This window comes from Macaca fascicularis, chromosome 3 (genome assembly GCF_037993035.2).
Source record: "Macaca fascicularis isolate 582-1 chromosome 3, T2T-MFA8v1.1".
Classification (NCBI taxonomy): Eukaryota; Metazoa; Chordata; class Mammalia; order Primates; family Cercopithecidae; genus Macaca; species Macaca fascicularis.
The window spans coordinates 198,484,403-198,501,040 of NC_088377.1; the positions used below are offsets into that span (position 1 = coordinate 198,484,403).

The 16,638-nt window shown below is 40.3% G+C and overlaps 1 protein-coding gene and 1 pseudogene across 7 annotated transcripts in view; both read left to right on the top strand.

The window, feature by feature from the left end:
* The window catches only part of UBE3C (ubiquitin protein ligase E3C), a 138,623-nt gene that overhangs the window by 53,031 nt on the left and 68,954 nt on the right, over positions 1-16,638 (top strand). For all 7 annotated transcript variants that reach the window (XM_005551280.3, XM_045388054.2, XM_045388051.2 and 4 more), the window contains one exon: positions 13,781-13,867. In XM_005551280.3, coding sequence (XP_005551337.3) covers positions 13,781-13,867 — 87 coding nt within the window. The remainder of the gene's footprint in view (positions 1-13,780; positions 13,868-16,638) is intronic.
* On the top strand, positions 4,970-5,601 carry LOC141409975 (ubiquitin-ribosomal protein eS31 fusion protein-like; annotated as a pseudogene).

The window sequence follows — 16,638 nt, forward strand, 5'->3', positions numbered from 1 at the left end:
TCGTGTTTTGTGAGGTATTTTTTGTTTTATTTTGTTTTGTTTTTCTTCAGACAGCATCTCACTCTGTTGCCCAGAGTGCAGTGGTGTGATCATAGCTCACTGCAGCCTTCACTTCCTGGGCTCAAGCGATCCTTTCACCCCAGCCTCCTGAGTAGCTGGGACCACAGGCGTGCACCACCACACCTGGCTAATTTTTTGTATTTTTTGTAGAGACAGGGCCTCACTATGTTCTCCAGGCTGTCTCAAACTCCAGGGCTCAAGCGATCTTTCTGCCTCAGCCTCCCAAAGTGCTGGGATTACAGGCATGAGCCACCACACCCAGCCTTCATAGTATCCTTTTAATTAGATTGTCCTTGACAATTTATCCCTAAAAATAAATTTTTGTTTTTCAGCCTTTGAAATAAACTTTTGGTTCAGACAAAACAAAATATGCAAGTTAAAAATATGGCCAATTTGTGCTTAGAAAATTGTGACAATAATCTTAAACTGTTTTCTTTCCCTCTATTTTGAGTGATATGTTAGTGGTTTCTTGAGAATTTAACAGGAAAATGCTCAATTGGATACAGTGTAAAATATATGTAGTAGTTCTGCTAGGACCCAAGGGACTGATGCTGCACAGGCAAAAGCTATCAGTAAGTAAGCAGGTCTGACATTAATTCATGTTACCCTACAGAATTCTCTTTGTTACAAAATGCCATCTCATCATATGAAGAGTGATTTCTGTTGGTTAGGAAAGCATTCTTTGAAATGAACTGTAAGTAAGGAACCCATCGGTTGAAATGGCCTTGTAAACACTAATGTAGCCAACTAATGAGGTGCTGTCTTCACTCACTGGTGTTTATTACCATCGGAGGAAGTGGATGTCAGTGAAACTGTGGCTCCTAGATTAGGTCATTAGCTCTTTGCAGGCTAATTGCATGAGAGCAGGATGTGAGATCTGAGGATCGTAGCAGCTGAACCAGGACACTTGCTTTTATTGTAGCAGACAGCCCATTGCTGTGGGTAGTAATTGCTGGATTGAAATGCATCACTGCCCTGGTCTGAGGTTTACTAGAGAACTGCTTCCAAAAGGTGTTTAATGGGTGAAGGAACTTTCTGTGTAGGCTTGATTTTATGAGTACAGCACCTATTTCCTCTAAGAAACTACTCTAGGAATTTTATTTATGGCTTAAACATATTAGGTTATTGTATTTAGAGAAAGCAAATAGGCTTACTTTAACTGTTACAGATTTTAACTGCTTTCAATTTTGATTTTTTTTTAAAGTATTTAAAAGATTAGTATGTTCCCAGGCTGATAACTCATTCTCGAGCCCTCACTGATTAATGTTAGTCCCTTTTATTTTCAGAGTTAGGATTTGCCATTTAATTTCTGTGTGACACTGATTGTCAGGGTATACAAATGAATGTGGAGACCTTTGTATCCTGACATGGAAAGATTTCCGAGACAGATGCATACATGAAAACAGGGAAGACACAGGACAGTATATAGAAGAACCAGCTTTTCCTGTAAGAAGGATGGAAAAAATGAGAATATATATTCATAATGCATAAAGAAACTTGGAAGCATATACAAGAAACTCATAAACATGAACACTTGTGTCTGAATATGCCGAGGAAGCTGGGGCTGGAGCAGACGTTCTCTTCTGAGTGCACTATCTTTATATCACTTTGAGTTTTGGATTAGGTGAATGACTTAATATTTTAAAATTGGTTAAATAATAAAAGAATTGCCAGCTCCTTTTTTGAGAGGAAATTTTAGATATATTATCATTGGACGTGGAAATTTGGATGTAACGTTTTTAATATCCACTATTTTAAAATATGAGTAAATATTCACTGGCTGTATTGTAAGGGGGCAAAAAATAAAGGCTCTACTCCAGTGTCAGATAACTAAAATAAGAAAGTAGGCTACCAAAGACAGCCTGTTAGAAAAGTGTTTGACTTTCATCCTGGCGTACTTGGGATTTTTAGTGGGTACTGTTTCAGTGTTTCATTGACTGCCTTTGTGACCCTACTTAGATGAAGCCTGTGGTGCCCACTCAGCCCCGCGGCATTCCTGGCCTTTGTGTGTATTTGACATTCCTCGTCCTTCCTTTTCCTGACCCTCTTTCACCCACTTCTTTCATAGACACCATATTCACGTGATTTCTCCTTTACTTGGGCTTCTCGGTTTCTTTTGTGGGTTCCTTTTTCTCCTCTTTTTCACTGTTTCCTAAACTTCTTTTCGTATTCAGTTTTTTAGGGTCGTTTGTTTATTTGCGGCAGTCTTGCCTTATCGCCCAGGCTGGAGTGCAATGGTATGATCTCGGCTCACTGCAACCTCCACCTCCAGGGTTCAAGCGATTCTCCTACCTCAGCCTTCTGAGTAGCTGGGATTACAGACACCCACCACCACGCCCAGCTAATTTTTGTATTTTTAGTAGAGACGGGGTTTCACCATGTTGGCCAGGCTGGTCTCGAACTCCTGACTTCAGGTGATCGCCTGCCTCCGCTTCCCAAAGTGCTGGGATTACAAGCGTGAGCCACTGCGCCCAGCCTAGTTTTTTAGTTCTTTATTTGGTCCTCTGGGCAATCTCTTTCATACAAGTGGCTTCAGCTACATTCTAGTGACTCTCACATTTGGGTCTTTAGTTTAAGTAACTTTTTGGAGCTCCAGACACAAGTGCACCTGCTTAATAGGAGATGTCCCCGGGGACCTCTCTTCTGTCCCCTCCCAGGGTCTGAAGTTGAGTCCAACATCTCTCCCTCTTAAGAGTCTCCTTTTTCTGTCCCTATTTTGGTGAACAGGCTCATCATCTACTTGGTTGTCTGTATCTGCAACCTGAAGCTACAGTGTCCTGCACGGTAGCCACCAGTGACGTGTGTTTTAAAGTAAATTAAATAGAAGCACAGACTCAGATCCTCGGCTACCCAAGCCACATTTCAAGTGCCCAGTAGCCACATGTAGCCAGGGGCTGCCTTATCGGACAGCACAGATTAGAAAACACCCGCCCTCACAGAAGGTGCAGGTGGACAGTGCTGCCCAGGGTGTCGGCTCGGTATTCCCACCGTGGTGCTTGAGAGCTGTGTTCTCTATGTCGTGGTTTGCCAGTCTGACTTGTGGAAAATATAACACTGATTATTGCATTCTCTTGAACAGTGTAGACTCCCTTTGCTTTTAGGAAAATAATCACATTCCTTGGATTATTGATTTTTGCCATATCCCCTTGTTATCAAGCATTTGTTTACCTCTCAACTTTATTTCTAGCACAAAATACTTTTTCTCCAACCATAGATGAGGCAGAAAGGCATATATTGCATTTTCTTGGTCCCACAGTGCTGTTTTATGCCTCCATAGTGTTTCATGCCCCTTTCCTTTTACGTGTGCCAGTCTCTTCCCGTTAATGTCTGGGCTTGCGTGTTGTCAGGGGCTTGGCTCTTTTACCCCATCGATGGATCTGAAAGTTTTGAAGTAGAATTTTGAAGACAGTGTTTTAGAGATCAAAGAGGTTAATGTTATAATTTGCCCGCAGTTTCATACATAAATCATAAGAAACTTCTAGTTTTATTTCAACATATGCTTGATTTTTTCAGTGAGGCAGCTTAATTATGTCTTGTGTTATTAATCATTGTGATTCAGATAAACAGTGGTGTGCCTCGAAGTGCAGTGCTTCTTTTCTGTCCCCGCGCGCGCGTGCGCGCGTGTGTGTGTATGCGTGTGTGTGGTGTTTGTTGGTTTTGTCTTTATTTTTGTTTTTGTTTTTTGAGACAAGGTCTCACTTTGTCACCCAGGCTGGAGTGCAGTGGCGTGATCTCGGCTCACTGAAACCTCCGCCTCCCGGGCTCAGGTGATCCTCCTACCTCAGCACCCTTGAGTAGCTGGGACTATAGGCATGCCACCACACCTGGCTAATTTTTTGTAATTTTTGTAGAAACGGAGTTTTGCCGTGTTGCCTAGGCTGGTCTCGAACACCTGGGCCCAAGTTATCTGCTTGTCTCAGCCCTCAGCCACGCAGAGTGCTGCGATTGCAGGTTGGAGTCACTGCTTCCGGCCCCACGTGTGTTTTCTAACCAGTTCTTTGCCATGTGTTTTCCAAGAACTGTGGTGTGTGTGGTGGTGATGAATGCTCTTTAGCTCTGAGAAGTTTATAACTTCTTATCTCCTACTTCAATCATTGGGGCTAAAATGATTACACAAATGACTTCAATGCAGAAGAATACATATTTGTTTTTCATTGTATATGTAGAATTAAATATGTATGTACATATATATGTGTTTGTAAACAAGTTTTTATAATAATTTAGAAAAAATATTGAGGATGTACCTGGAGAGAGAAATAAATTTTGCCTATAATTTCAGTTGCTTTTATTATCAGTGATATTTTCATTATAATCAATAAAATTAATAAGCTATTGATGATTCATGTTAAAAATTTGTATTCTCTTTCATGAAGTTCAAATAACATTGATGAGCTTTTAAACATTTCAGCACATAGTGATCTTAAAATTGAATCTATTTTGAAATCCTATATAGATTATAAACTAATTTCCATTAGCTATCGTTAGACACATCAAATAAATAAAATAGACTTACCTTCATCAACTTTAGCAATATAATTCATAGTTTTGAATCTTCTAAGAATTTTCAGAACATTTGTGAATGATAGTTGTTTCACGGGAAATATGAGTAAACTTGGAAGAAGCATATTCCACCAAAGCGATTCTAAATCCCTACCACGTTTTTGAAGTTTTCTTTCACACTCGTTAAGAAACAGTAAGAGGGCCGGGCGCGGTGGCTCAAGCCTGTAATCCCAGCACTTTGGGAGGCCGAGACGGGCGGATCACGAGATCAGGAGATCGAGACCATCCTGGCTAACACGGTGAAACCCCGTCTCTGCTAAAAAAATACGAAAAACTAGGTGGGCGCCTGTAGTGTCAGCTACTCGGGAGGCTGAGGCAGCATAAACCCGGGAGGCGGAGTTTGCAGTGAGCTAAGATCCGGCCACTGCACTCCAGCCCGGGCGACAGAGCAAGTCTCCGTCTCAAAAAAAAAAAAAAAAAAGAAACAGTAAGAGAAGGAGCTTCCCTTTCCATCCGCCATCTGCGGGGGAGCCGCCACCAAAACGCGGATTTTCATAAAATTACAGGGAAGACCATCACCCTCGAGGTCGAACCTGTGGATACGATAGAAAATGTAAAGGCCAAGATCCAGGATAAGCAAGGAATTCCTCCTGATGAGCAGAGACTGATCTTTGCTGGCAAGCAACTGCAAGATGGATGTACTGTCTGACTACAACATTCGAAAGGAGCCCACTCTTCATCTTGTGTTGAGACTTCCTGGTGGTGCTAAGAAAAGGAAGGAGTCTTACCCCATTCCCAAGAGGAAGAAGCACAAGAGAAAGAAGGTGAAGCTGGCTGTCCTCAAGTATTAGAAGGTGGATGAGAATGGCAAAATGAGCTGTCTTCGTCAAGAGTGCCCATCTGATGATTGTGGTGCTGGGGTGTTTATGGCAAGTCACTTTGACAGACATTATTGTGGCAAATGTTGTCTGACTACTGCTTCAACAAACCAGAAGACAAGTAACTGTGTGTGAGTTAATAAAAGACATAAACTTAAAAAAAGGAGAGAGAAGGGATTTTCAAAGAAGACATTTGAGGTAATGAATGCCACTTTCCCCCATTTTAAACTGTTGCACGAGGGAAAGTATATTTTTTGAATCTGTAAGTCTTTTAATTAAAGAAAATTAATTACCAGTAAAAAGGGGACTGACTGTTTAAACTGGTTATGGTTTTAGTACTGGAATGTTAACACATCTGATTGTCTAAAGCTTATCTTCTATTCTTAGCTACTAGTTTGTGAAGAACAATTTTTTAGCGACTTGTTTTCATAAGAAATATACCTTAAAATTTTTATTAGTAAGGACATTTGGAATTTATTTTTAATCTTGCATTATCTGATGCAAATTATTATATGTCTGTTTTATTGCTTTTTATGGCATTAGAAGTATCCAGTAATACTTTTTTTTAAAGAAAAATTTCAACAGAAAAACACAAATTATTGCATTTGTCGTTGTGTGCTGTAAGTTAGACAGATCATTGGGTGCCTCACTGCTTCTTTTACCTGTGGCACCTGGACTTAGCCGGGAATTCTTAGAGGATGCCGTGCTGTGGTGGCCTTGATTCCTTGTGTGGGAGCCAGTGTCTTCCATTGTGTTCTCCTTCATAACTCAAGAGAGTCCCCATGGATAACTGGCCTGAATTTATGACCCGGCTTACTGATTAACTCATGGGATTGTTACAGCTAAATAAAGCTTAATGAGTAATTTTTAATCCATCCCACTATGTGGGAGAAGAATATCACTTCTTTACATTTTAGAAGTAGAGCTCCAAACTAAATAACCGTCAGAGATTTGTCTTTGGTTTTTTTTTGTATGTTTTTTTCAGTGAAAACATTCTTTATTAGTAAACAGACATTTCAAACTTTTTGATTACGTACATCATGCAAAATGACTGACCTCACGCATGGTTGTCTGTTCATTGTGACATCTTTTTTGAGATGATTATAAATTTAAGATGACTGCAGTAGTAAAAATAATTCATGAAAATGACTCTCGATGAAGCAAAACACTACATAGCACACATGAAATACTGTTCATCCTTCCTGGATGTTTAATTCTCTCCTAATATAAATCTCTATTTTGGAAGACTATTATATACAAAACTGGCAGTTGTTTTTGTATGTGCATCTATAGGCACTGAAATGATAAAAACAAGAAAATTTCAAATAATTTTATAAGATTTGGTTGTTTTTCCTGTTTTGTTAATCCAAAACAGGACAATGCCCTTTGATTTACAATGTTCAAGATGATTTTGACCCATGAAAAAGTTGTTTTACCCTGGTAATCTTTTTGAAATGGAGCTGGCTGATATACATTATCCAGGTTGTTTTCAGTAAGTGAAAAGGAATAGGGCTTGTTTTGAGAAGAATTCCTCTAAATTATGGTGCTGAGAAAACTTCTCTGCAGTGGTGGGCTCACCACTTTCATCCTGTGGTAGTTCTGGTAGCACTCCCAGTATGAAAACCCTAGCACAGGTAAATTCACCTCTTTGAAATGAGCAGTGACCCTGGAGAAAGGTGAATTCCAAATATAGTAGCATATTCAAGTCATCTGGCAGCGAAGTAGGCATCAAAGACTTCTAGGTACTTGGGGTGCTACTGTAACAAATACCTAAAAATGGAAAAATGGCTCTGGACTTGGGCAGTAGGTAGAGGCTGGAAGAAGTCTGAGGAGCATGCCAGAAAGAAGCTGAATTGCCTTAAACAGACCGTTCGTAGAAATGTGGAATGTTAATGCTAGGGAGGCCTTGAAGGAAGAAAGTATCGTAGAGAATACCTCGATTGCTGTAGAATATCGAAATCATCATGAATAGACAGTTGGTAGAAAATGAGGAATATGTTATTGGAAAACTGGAGGAAAGGGGTCCTTGTTACATAGTGGCAAAAAGCTAAGCTGAATTGTGTCCTGTAGTTATGGGTAAAGCAGAATTTTTAAGTGATGACTTCAATATTTAGTTGAGGATATTTCTAAGCAAGCTGTGGAAGGTACAGCCTGCTCTCTTCTTGCTGATTATAGTAAAACGTGGAAGGAGGTAGATAAATTGAGGGAAGAACTGTTACATGTAAAGAAACCAGGACTTGATGATTTGGGAAATTCGTGGCCTATTCAAAGCAACAGCCACTAAAACTTAAGAGATTCACTGTCAGGACGGCCTTCTCTAGAGAAAGTGATGAAGGTTATGGCTGTATAACCTGCTAATACTTCAGAAACATCAAAAGGTCTGAGTATCAAGTCACACAAAAGACTCTTTGAAGAGATTAAGGGTGTAAATCATAGATCCTCTCAGCTATTTCAGAAAAAGCCAAAAATAGAGACAGGATTTTCTAGGAAAGATATGTGAGGAGCCTCCTGTCTCAGTGAGTGAATCTCCATGACATACATAAGAGACCCACAAGTTTCTTGACAATGTTATAGCAGCAGAAAACCACCATTTTTAACAGAAAGCTTTAGAGAACATAAAAGAAGAAACAAACTGATAAGCTGATACTCAGCTGCAAACGTGTGCTACCTTTCGTGAAAAAGTAAAGATGACCGAGACAGTCACAAGCCCAGAGAACTGAGCAGTGAGCTGAAGATTACTCCCAGGCCTTGAAACTTAAAGGATGGTGCCTGGCTGGTTTTGCAAATTGATTGGTGCTGATGGGTCCTTTTTTCATCTCAATTTCTGCTTTTTGAACAGGAATGTGTGTAACTGTTACTGTATGCCTGTCACACCATCATACTTGGGAGCAGATAACTTGTTCTCTAGGTTCGCAAGTGCACAGATGGAGGAGAATTGTGCCCCAGAAATCACACCCAGATCCTCTCCCAAATTTAGATGGCTTTAATGTGAGATTTCAGACTTTTGAGTTGGTGAGACTCAGATAAGATTTTGGATTTAGAGTTGATGCTGGGTTGTGACTTTTGAGCACCTATGAGTGACGTAAATTTATTTGTGATGGATCTGAATCTTTAACACAGGGGTGGAGCGGGGATAGGGGGGCACTGTAGTAGGCAAGAAGACTAATGTTCCATGTAAAATGTTAATGTCCTAATCTCCAAACCTGTATGTAACCTTAAATGGTAGAAGAGATTTTGCGGATGTAATTAAGGTTACTGTGGATTTCAAGACCAGGAGATAAGCCCAGATTATCCAGTGGGCCTAATTTAATCATGAGTCCTGCAGAGAGCCCCTCCAGGCTGGCGTCAGAGAGGTGTGATAACAGACGGGTCGTAGAGATGAAACAGTGCTGGTTTTTAAGGTGGAAGAAGGAGGCCACAAGCCAAGGAATGTGGATGTCCTCTAGAAGGTGGAATGATAAGGAAATGATTCTCCTCTGCAACCCTGCCAACAAACTGATCTTAAAAGCACCACGAAACCTGTTTGGACTCCTGACCTATAGAATTGTTAAGATAATAAATTTGTGCTATTTTAAGCCACATTTTGTAACTTGTTATGGTGGCGATGGGAAACTAACCAGAAGTGATAACTAAGGATGACGTGGTATCTGGGGAGAAGGAAGCACTTCTGGCTTCAGAAATGCAAACATTTATGCTGGTAATTCTTTTGATCTAGTCTGTCCGACAGAATATACATTCCTGTGTTTCTACACTAGTCTGGTTCTGGAGAAGACGTTCTAGGTTGAGCACATAGAAGAGTGTTTAGTGTGTATAGTGAGTTTCCTAGAAAAATGTGTTGAATGAATAAATGAATGTGATCAAGGCAAGCTTTGGGAGGGACTGTAATTACTTGATTTTGAAATGTTGCTGCTGTTTACCATATCTTCTTAAGAATTGCTGACCTTTAGACTGGGCGCAGTGGCTCACGCTTGTAATCCCAGCAGTTTGGGAGGCTGAGGTGGGTGGATCACTTGAGGTCAGGAGTTTGAGACCAGCCTGACCAACAAGGAGAAACTCTGTCTCTACTAAAAATACAAAAATTAGCCGGGCATGGTGGCACTTACCTGTAATCCCAGCTACTCGGGAGGCTGAGGCAGGAGAATGTCTTGAACCTGGGAGGCGGAGGTTGTGGTGAGCGGAGATCATGCCATTGCACTCCACCCTGGGCAACAAGAGCAAAACTCCATCTCAGAAAAAAGAATTGCTGACCATTATGTGTTTCTGTTTAAGTTCACAACAGTCATAATTCTGTAAAATACAAGGCAAAACTTTAGTTTCTGATACTAGTAATATATCTATAATAAATAAATGTACTAGTAGGTAAAAAGGATGTATAAAATCTCTTTTTTTTTTTTTTTGTTTAGAGGGAGTCTCGCTCTGTCGCCCAGGCTGGAGTGCAGTGGCCGGTTCTCAGCTCACTGCAAGCTCCGCCTCCCGGGTTCCCGCCATTCTCCTGCCTCAGCCTCCCGAGTAGCTGGGACTACAGGCGCCCGCCACCTCGCCCGGCTAGTTTTTTTTTTTTTGTATTTTTTTAGTAGAGACGGGGTTTCACTGTGTTAGCCAGGATGGTCTCGATCTCCTGACCTCGTGATCCGCCCGTCTCGGCCTCCCAAAGTGCTGGGACTACAGGCGTGAGCCCATGTTCCCAGCCTCTCTCCTCTCTCAGCAGACTCCAGAAATTGAGCATTTGTTGATTCATTGTAAGGTCTCAACTCTCCATCATCTAAACTGAAACCATTGCTCCACAGTTTAAGCAAAATCTGAGTATCTTGCAGCTGATTTTCTCCATAGATATATTCAGATTGCTTACAAAAGGAATTGCCCAGTCTGTATCCTCCACCTGTGAATGACGATGAGGTGGTGTCCATGGGCTCTTGAAGACTGCAGCATTAGGTCTATCACACTTGGAAGATCTGCACTCCACTTCATTTTCATACAGTTCTGCCAAGGCCAATTTATTTCTTGATATGTCATCCCTTTGGCTGTTTTCAAGTGTCTTTGCAAGTTCTTCACATTCGTATTAAGTTCTGCAAATCCTGCGTGCTCAGAGGTCGCAGCCCAGAAGACCTCCTCTCCCGCGCACCGAGCTCAGGCCTCCTGCCCTTCGCCATCTTCCGCTGGCTCTATTTGTCTGTCTTTTTAAATTTTTTCCGAGAGGGAGTCTTTTTCTGTCACCCAGGCTGAAGTGCAGTGGCGCCATCTCTGCTCACTGCAACCTCCACCTCCAAGGTTCAAGTGATTCCCCTGCCTCAGCCTCCTGAGCAGCTGGAATTACAGGCATATGCCACCATATGTAGCGAATTTTTGTATTTTTAGTAGAGACGGGGTTTCACCGTGTTGACCAGGATGATCTCGAACCCCTGACCTCAGGTGATCTACCCACCTAGGCCTCCCAAAGTGCTGGGATTACAGGCGTGAGCGCCTGGCCCAGAAATTTATTTTTAGAAGTTTAATAATTTGTTTTATTATTGCTTATTGAGTGATTTAATAAATATTCTCTCAAGATTAGCTTGAAATGTAAATTTTAAAATGTGTATTTTAAATGTGTATTTCTGAAAATGGTATTCTAGAAATATGTATACATTCATATGGAAAGATGTTAATTATAATCTTAGTGACAAACTCTCTTAGAACGTGTAGGAAGAACTCATTTTTGTTTCCATGTGTACACACAAGGATCTGGATGGATTTATAGCAGGATATTGACTGATGATTTCTGGGTAGATGAGATGAAATGTGGCTAACATTTTGCCGTGTTTTGTTTTAATAACATTTTTTTAAAAAGTTTCTCCACTAAAGAGAAAATAAGCAAATACTACCTTCTCAAATTATTTCAAAAGTTCATGTTTTTCATAGCTTTTTTCTTACTCTTTTTTCCATATGACGGTTGCGTATTCTTAGCAAATAAAACTCCACAAAGGCAAGAAAAAAAGTTAACACTCTTATCAGGTATATGGTAAGGATTTTAAATATCTCAGAGATAAGGTATCTATTATCCTATTATCATTTTCTAATACAGCTCCCCTTTTCAACAGTATAATCTTTTTCAGAGTTTTTTTTTTTTTTTTTTTTTTTTTTTTTTTTTTTTTTTGAGTCCGAGTCTCACTCTGTCGCCCAGCTGGAGTGTGGTGTTGTGATCTCGGCTCACTGCAACCTCAACCTCTCAGGTTCAAGCGATTCTTCTGCCTCAGCCTCCTGAGTAGCTGGGATTACAGGCGCCTGCCACCACGCCCGGCTCATTTTTCTATTTTTAGTAGAGACGGGTTTCACGACGTTGGCCAGTCTGGTCTCGAACTCCGGACCTCAAGTGATCCGCCCACCTCAGCCTCCCAAACTGCTGGGATTACAGGCGTGAGCCACCATGTCCGGCCATATTTCAGAGTGATTTTTAAGTGGAAATTTGCTCGAACACTAATGACAGACAGCATACTTAGTTACATGTCTTAATTGGTCTCCTTTAACTTATATTATTATCATTTTTTTCATTTTTCCAATAATATTAAATATTTATTAAGTAATATTTTCCAATAATATTAAATAATATTTGTTGGAGACTCCGTTTGGGATTCTGCTCTTGCTGGAATGAATGCAGTGTGTCCTCACTTTGTCATGGCGTGTGACTGATAAACATCATGCATGTTTTCATAAAATCATAATACTTCTGAGCTGGAAGGACCTTAGAACAGATGTATTACTGCCCCTTCATTTTCTTATGCAAACATTGCTTTTAGCCTACATGACATTGGAAAGATAACTGGGCTGAATGATCTAATAGATTCTTTCTAGCTTAAGATTTCCTGCTTCTAGGTAAATTTCACATGTTCTTTCATGCTTTCACTGTTTTTTCAATGATGTACCCTTATTGCCATCTGGATATCTCAAAATGCATTACATTAAAATAAGAATGGAGTTCAGTTGTTGTTGTTTTTTTAATCACTACTCCATAATTCCTATGGTGTCCTCAGAAAGTGCCGATATGGAACAATGCATTTGATGTTTTGGACTAAGTGCAGGAAATTACTTGACCGATCAAATACGAGATTTTTTTTTACTGGTTTTTGAAAGACCTCATCTCTTAAAAAAATGTTTATGCTAGCTGATTACACAATTATGGCTAGAATGTTTATCCTGTCACAAACATGCAGTATACAACATAGAGCTAATTTAAATGCTCATGCATTCTTCACAAAGTTCATCTTTTTAAAATCTAATATTATAGATGAACAGTTTTTAATTTTTATTTGTATTGTTTTGGGATAGGATCTCACTTTGTCACACAGGCTGGAGTGTAGTGGTGCGATCTCGGCTCACTGCAGCCTCGAACTTCTGGGCTCTATCGATTCTCCTACCTCACCCTCATGAGTAGCTGGGACTACAGCCACCACGCCCAGCTTTTCATAGAGACGAGGTCTCACCACATTGCTCAGTCTGGTCTCAAACTCCTAGGCTGAAGCAGTCTGCCTCCCTTGGCCTCCCAGAGTGCTGGGATTACAGGCATGAGCCACCATGCCTGGCCTAAAAGTCTTTACGATACATTTTTTAGATTTATTTTTGAGGTGTTAACAGCACATTTTTTTGTATTTCAAGAAAAGTGACTTGAGTCCATCACTAAATATTTTACAAATTTTAAACGTGTTAAGTAGGCCAGGTGCAGTGGTACATGCCTGTAATCCCAGCACTTTGGGATGCTGAGACAGGTGGATCACTTGAGGTCAGGAGTTCAAGACCAGCCTGGCCAACATTGTGAAACCTCATCTCTACTAAAAATACAAAAATTTGCCAGGCATGGTGGCAGGCACCTGTAATCCCAGCTACTCAGGGTGCTGAGGCAGGAGAACCACTTCCACCCAGGAGGTGGAGGTTGCAGTGAGCCGAGATTGTGGTGCTACACTCCAGCCTGAGCAACAGAGCAAGACACTGTCTCAAAAAAAAAAAAAAGTATTAGCAGTAATAACAGTAGTAATACAGAATATTGTGGCATATTAATATGATATGTAGCAGAGGGGGAGCAGGTTCAACTTGTGCATGAAAACAGCTTATATCTTCATCTTTTGGGGTAGATCTCACAGCCACGGGGGAGGAGACGCTTTCCTAGCTTGGTAACAGCGCGGATTGACACCTCTGGGAGCCGTGTCTCGGTGTTCTCATCAAATGGCTGGTTGTCTGAGGCAGCTTTTTGTGGTATTAGCACAGAGATTTGCTAAACTGTATGTTGATCTTCAGTGTATTCCTTTTTTTTTTAAAGAAATGTTTTGAATAAGTAATTGCTCACTGTTCTGTGTTTTTCCCCTATTCCTTTTTAGGCTTCTCTACAGTTTAGCCTTTAATGCCAGGTTTCTGAGACATCTTTGGTTTCTAATATCTTCCATGTCAACACGGATGATCACAGGGTATGTATTATACAGACTTATAAATTGAGCTCACAGGCACAGGAAGTAGCAGCCTAATCAGAAATGCTGCCAGAACCTGTTTTTAAGTCCTGCTTATACTGGACTTACTTCATATTAGAAGGAAAGTTCCAGATGGTCTCAGTTGCACAAAAAGAAAAATCAGTGTCTAATCTTAACAGTTACTTATCTGTATATATTATTGAGAGTATGGTTTTATCTGAAGGTAAGTTTGCTTTAAATATCCTAGCCATTTTTTTAAAAAAAGTAGACATTTGGAAATTACTTTGCTCCATATGATTTTACTATTCTTTTCACAGTGAAAATACAGATTTGAAGTAAATTTAAGACTGCTGCAAACATTAGAACAGTGTAGACATTTTTAAACATTTGTTTAAATAATTAGATTTTTCTTATTTGAATCGTGTAATTTAAAAAATAGCATCTTTGACATACATATTTTAATTGAGTGTGTAATAGGTAGGAATTTCATACTTAAAATCCTTCATGGTAAACTGACTTAGCCTAGTACTCTGTTGTTGAATTTTTCCTCTGCCAGGAGTCTCAGCCGGCCGGGCGCGGTGGCTCACGCCTGTAATTCCAGCACTTTGGGAGGCCGAGGCCAGTGGATCACCTGAGGTCAGGAGTTCAAAACCAGCCTGGCCAACATGGTGAAACCCCATCTCTACTAAAAATATAAAAATTAGTCGGGCATGGTGGCACGTGCCTGTAATCCCAGCTACTCGGGAGGCTGATGCAGGAGAATCGTTTGAACCTGGAAGGCGGAGGTTGCAGTGAGTCGAGATCGTGCCACTGCAGTCCAGCCTGAGTGAGAGCAAGACTTCCTCTCAAAAAAAAAGAAAAAAAGAAGTCTAAGCCAGTCCCCCTGTACTGTCATCGGAAAAGATGAAGTGTGTAATTCAGTTAATTGGAGACTAAACTTAGAAGATGCCACCTGCATGTCATGCTCATGAGAGTGGTGATAATAGCAGTCACCGTTACTGACTCCATGCTGTGAACCAGCTCATCCGGTGGTGGGAAGACACATCTCAGTTGTAGGGCAAGAGTGTAGGAAGTGGTCTTGTTTTCTTTTTAGGAACAGGAAGTTAGAAGAAAGAATTTTTGGTGGATTGGGGTGGTATATCTAAAATATAAACACTTGCTCATCTGCAGTCTGACTTGCTGTGTACAGTCATAATGGAAACTCTTGTTGAGATTTCTGAATTTTGAGCTTTTTCATGCAATATGTAGAGCAAAAGATATTCATTCATATGTTATTCAGCCACGCACAGTCAGCCCCTTTATGATGGAACTGGTGTTCAAATCATCTGGGCAACACAGTTCATACTAATGAAAGGGGAATGTCAGTTTCTCAATATTATTACTTAAAATTTTTCATTTTTTTAATTGCATCTTAAGTGAGGAAAAGGGAGCTTTAATGCTGCCACTGTGACTGGTGAAACTCCTAAAGGTTAAGTGAGTTTATCTTGCATCAACAATGGGTGGCTAAAGCACTCCTAGAAATGCTTTCTAGACGAAAGCACGAAAGACTCTAGAATGATTTACCGTCTTGAGAAATGCTTTTCTTTCATTTCCAAACCAAAATACAGGATTTTAGGTGTGTTTTGTTGTGTTTTTTGGTGCATTTCAGCCACTTCTGACTATGCCAACCTTGGTTTTCATTAGTGACAGGTTTGTTTCGGGCAGAAGGAGATTGAGAATCATCAGGACAGGAAATTATCATTTACCCATAAGTGCCCCAGCTTAGCAACAGAGACACTGTCATAGTTCTGCCTGATAATTGCTTATTTGTTTATGGCATTTGTCTCTTGCTAAGGAAATGGAGTCATGGTGTGTGAAAGAAAAGTGGGATATTGTTAATTATATTAAATTATTAATACTATTTTATGATAGGGTAGTTTTATAAATCTTATTAAAAGACAGTTTGAGAATTTGAATGTCTTTTTACTTGTTTAATTTATTAGAATAAAGTCCCTCAAGAAACTGACAGTGTATTAATACGTTCTCAATACAGATGCTCCTTGAGGTACAATGGGGCTGTGTCCTGATAAACCCATTGTAAGTTGAAAATATCATAAGTCGAAATGCATTCAAGACACCTAGCCTGCTGAGGCCTCACAGCTTAGCCTAGCCTACCTGAAACGTGCTCAAAACACCTGCATTAGCCTACAGCTAGGCAAAATCATCAAACACTAGGCCAATTTTACAATAAAGTGTTGAATGTCTCATGTAATTTATTGAATATTGTACTGAAAGTGAAAAAACAGAATGGTTTATGGATACTCGAAGTACGGTTTCTACTGAATGGGAATCGCCTTTGACCATCTTGAAGTTGCAGGATCCTAAATTGAACCATTGTAAGTCAGGCACCATCTGTATATGTCTCATATTTCCTACTGGGAATAAAGTTTAAAATGAAATGACTGATTTTCTGAAACTGGCACTCAAGTCAAAAATAGTTTCACAGTAAGGCTTGCATTGCTAGGACTTTCAGCTTTTGTGGGCAGAAGTACCATCAGGGGAGCGTGTTAAAATGCATATTCTCGTGAGACGAGATTGTGCCATTGCACTCCAGCCTGGGTAACAAGAGGGAAACTTTGTCTCAAAAAAAAAAAAAATCAGATTCTCTGATCCTGCCCTAAGACTTGGGTTAGAAACCCTGGAGACTGCGACCTCACAGGCTCATCAGGTGATTGAGGTGCAGATGGTTTGGGGGCCAACCGAGATGCACTATTCTTCACCCCAGTCTAGCA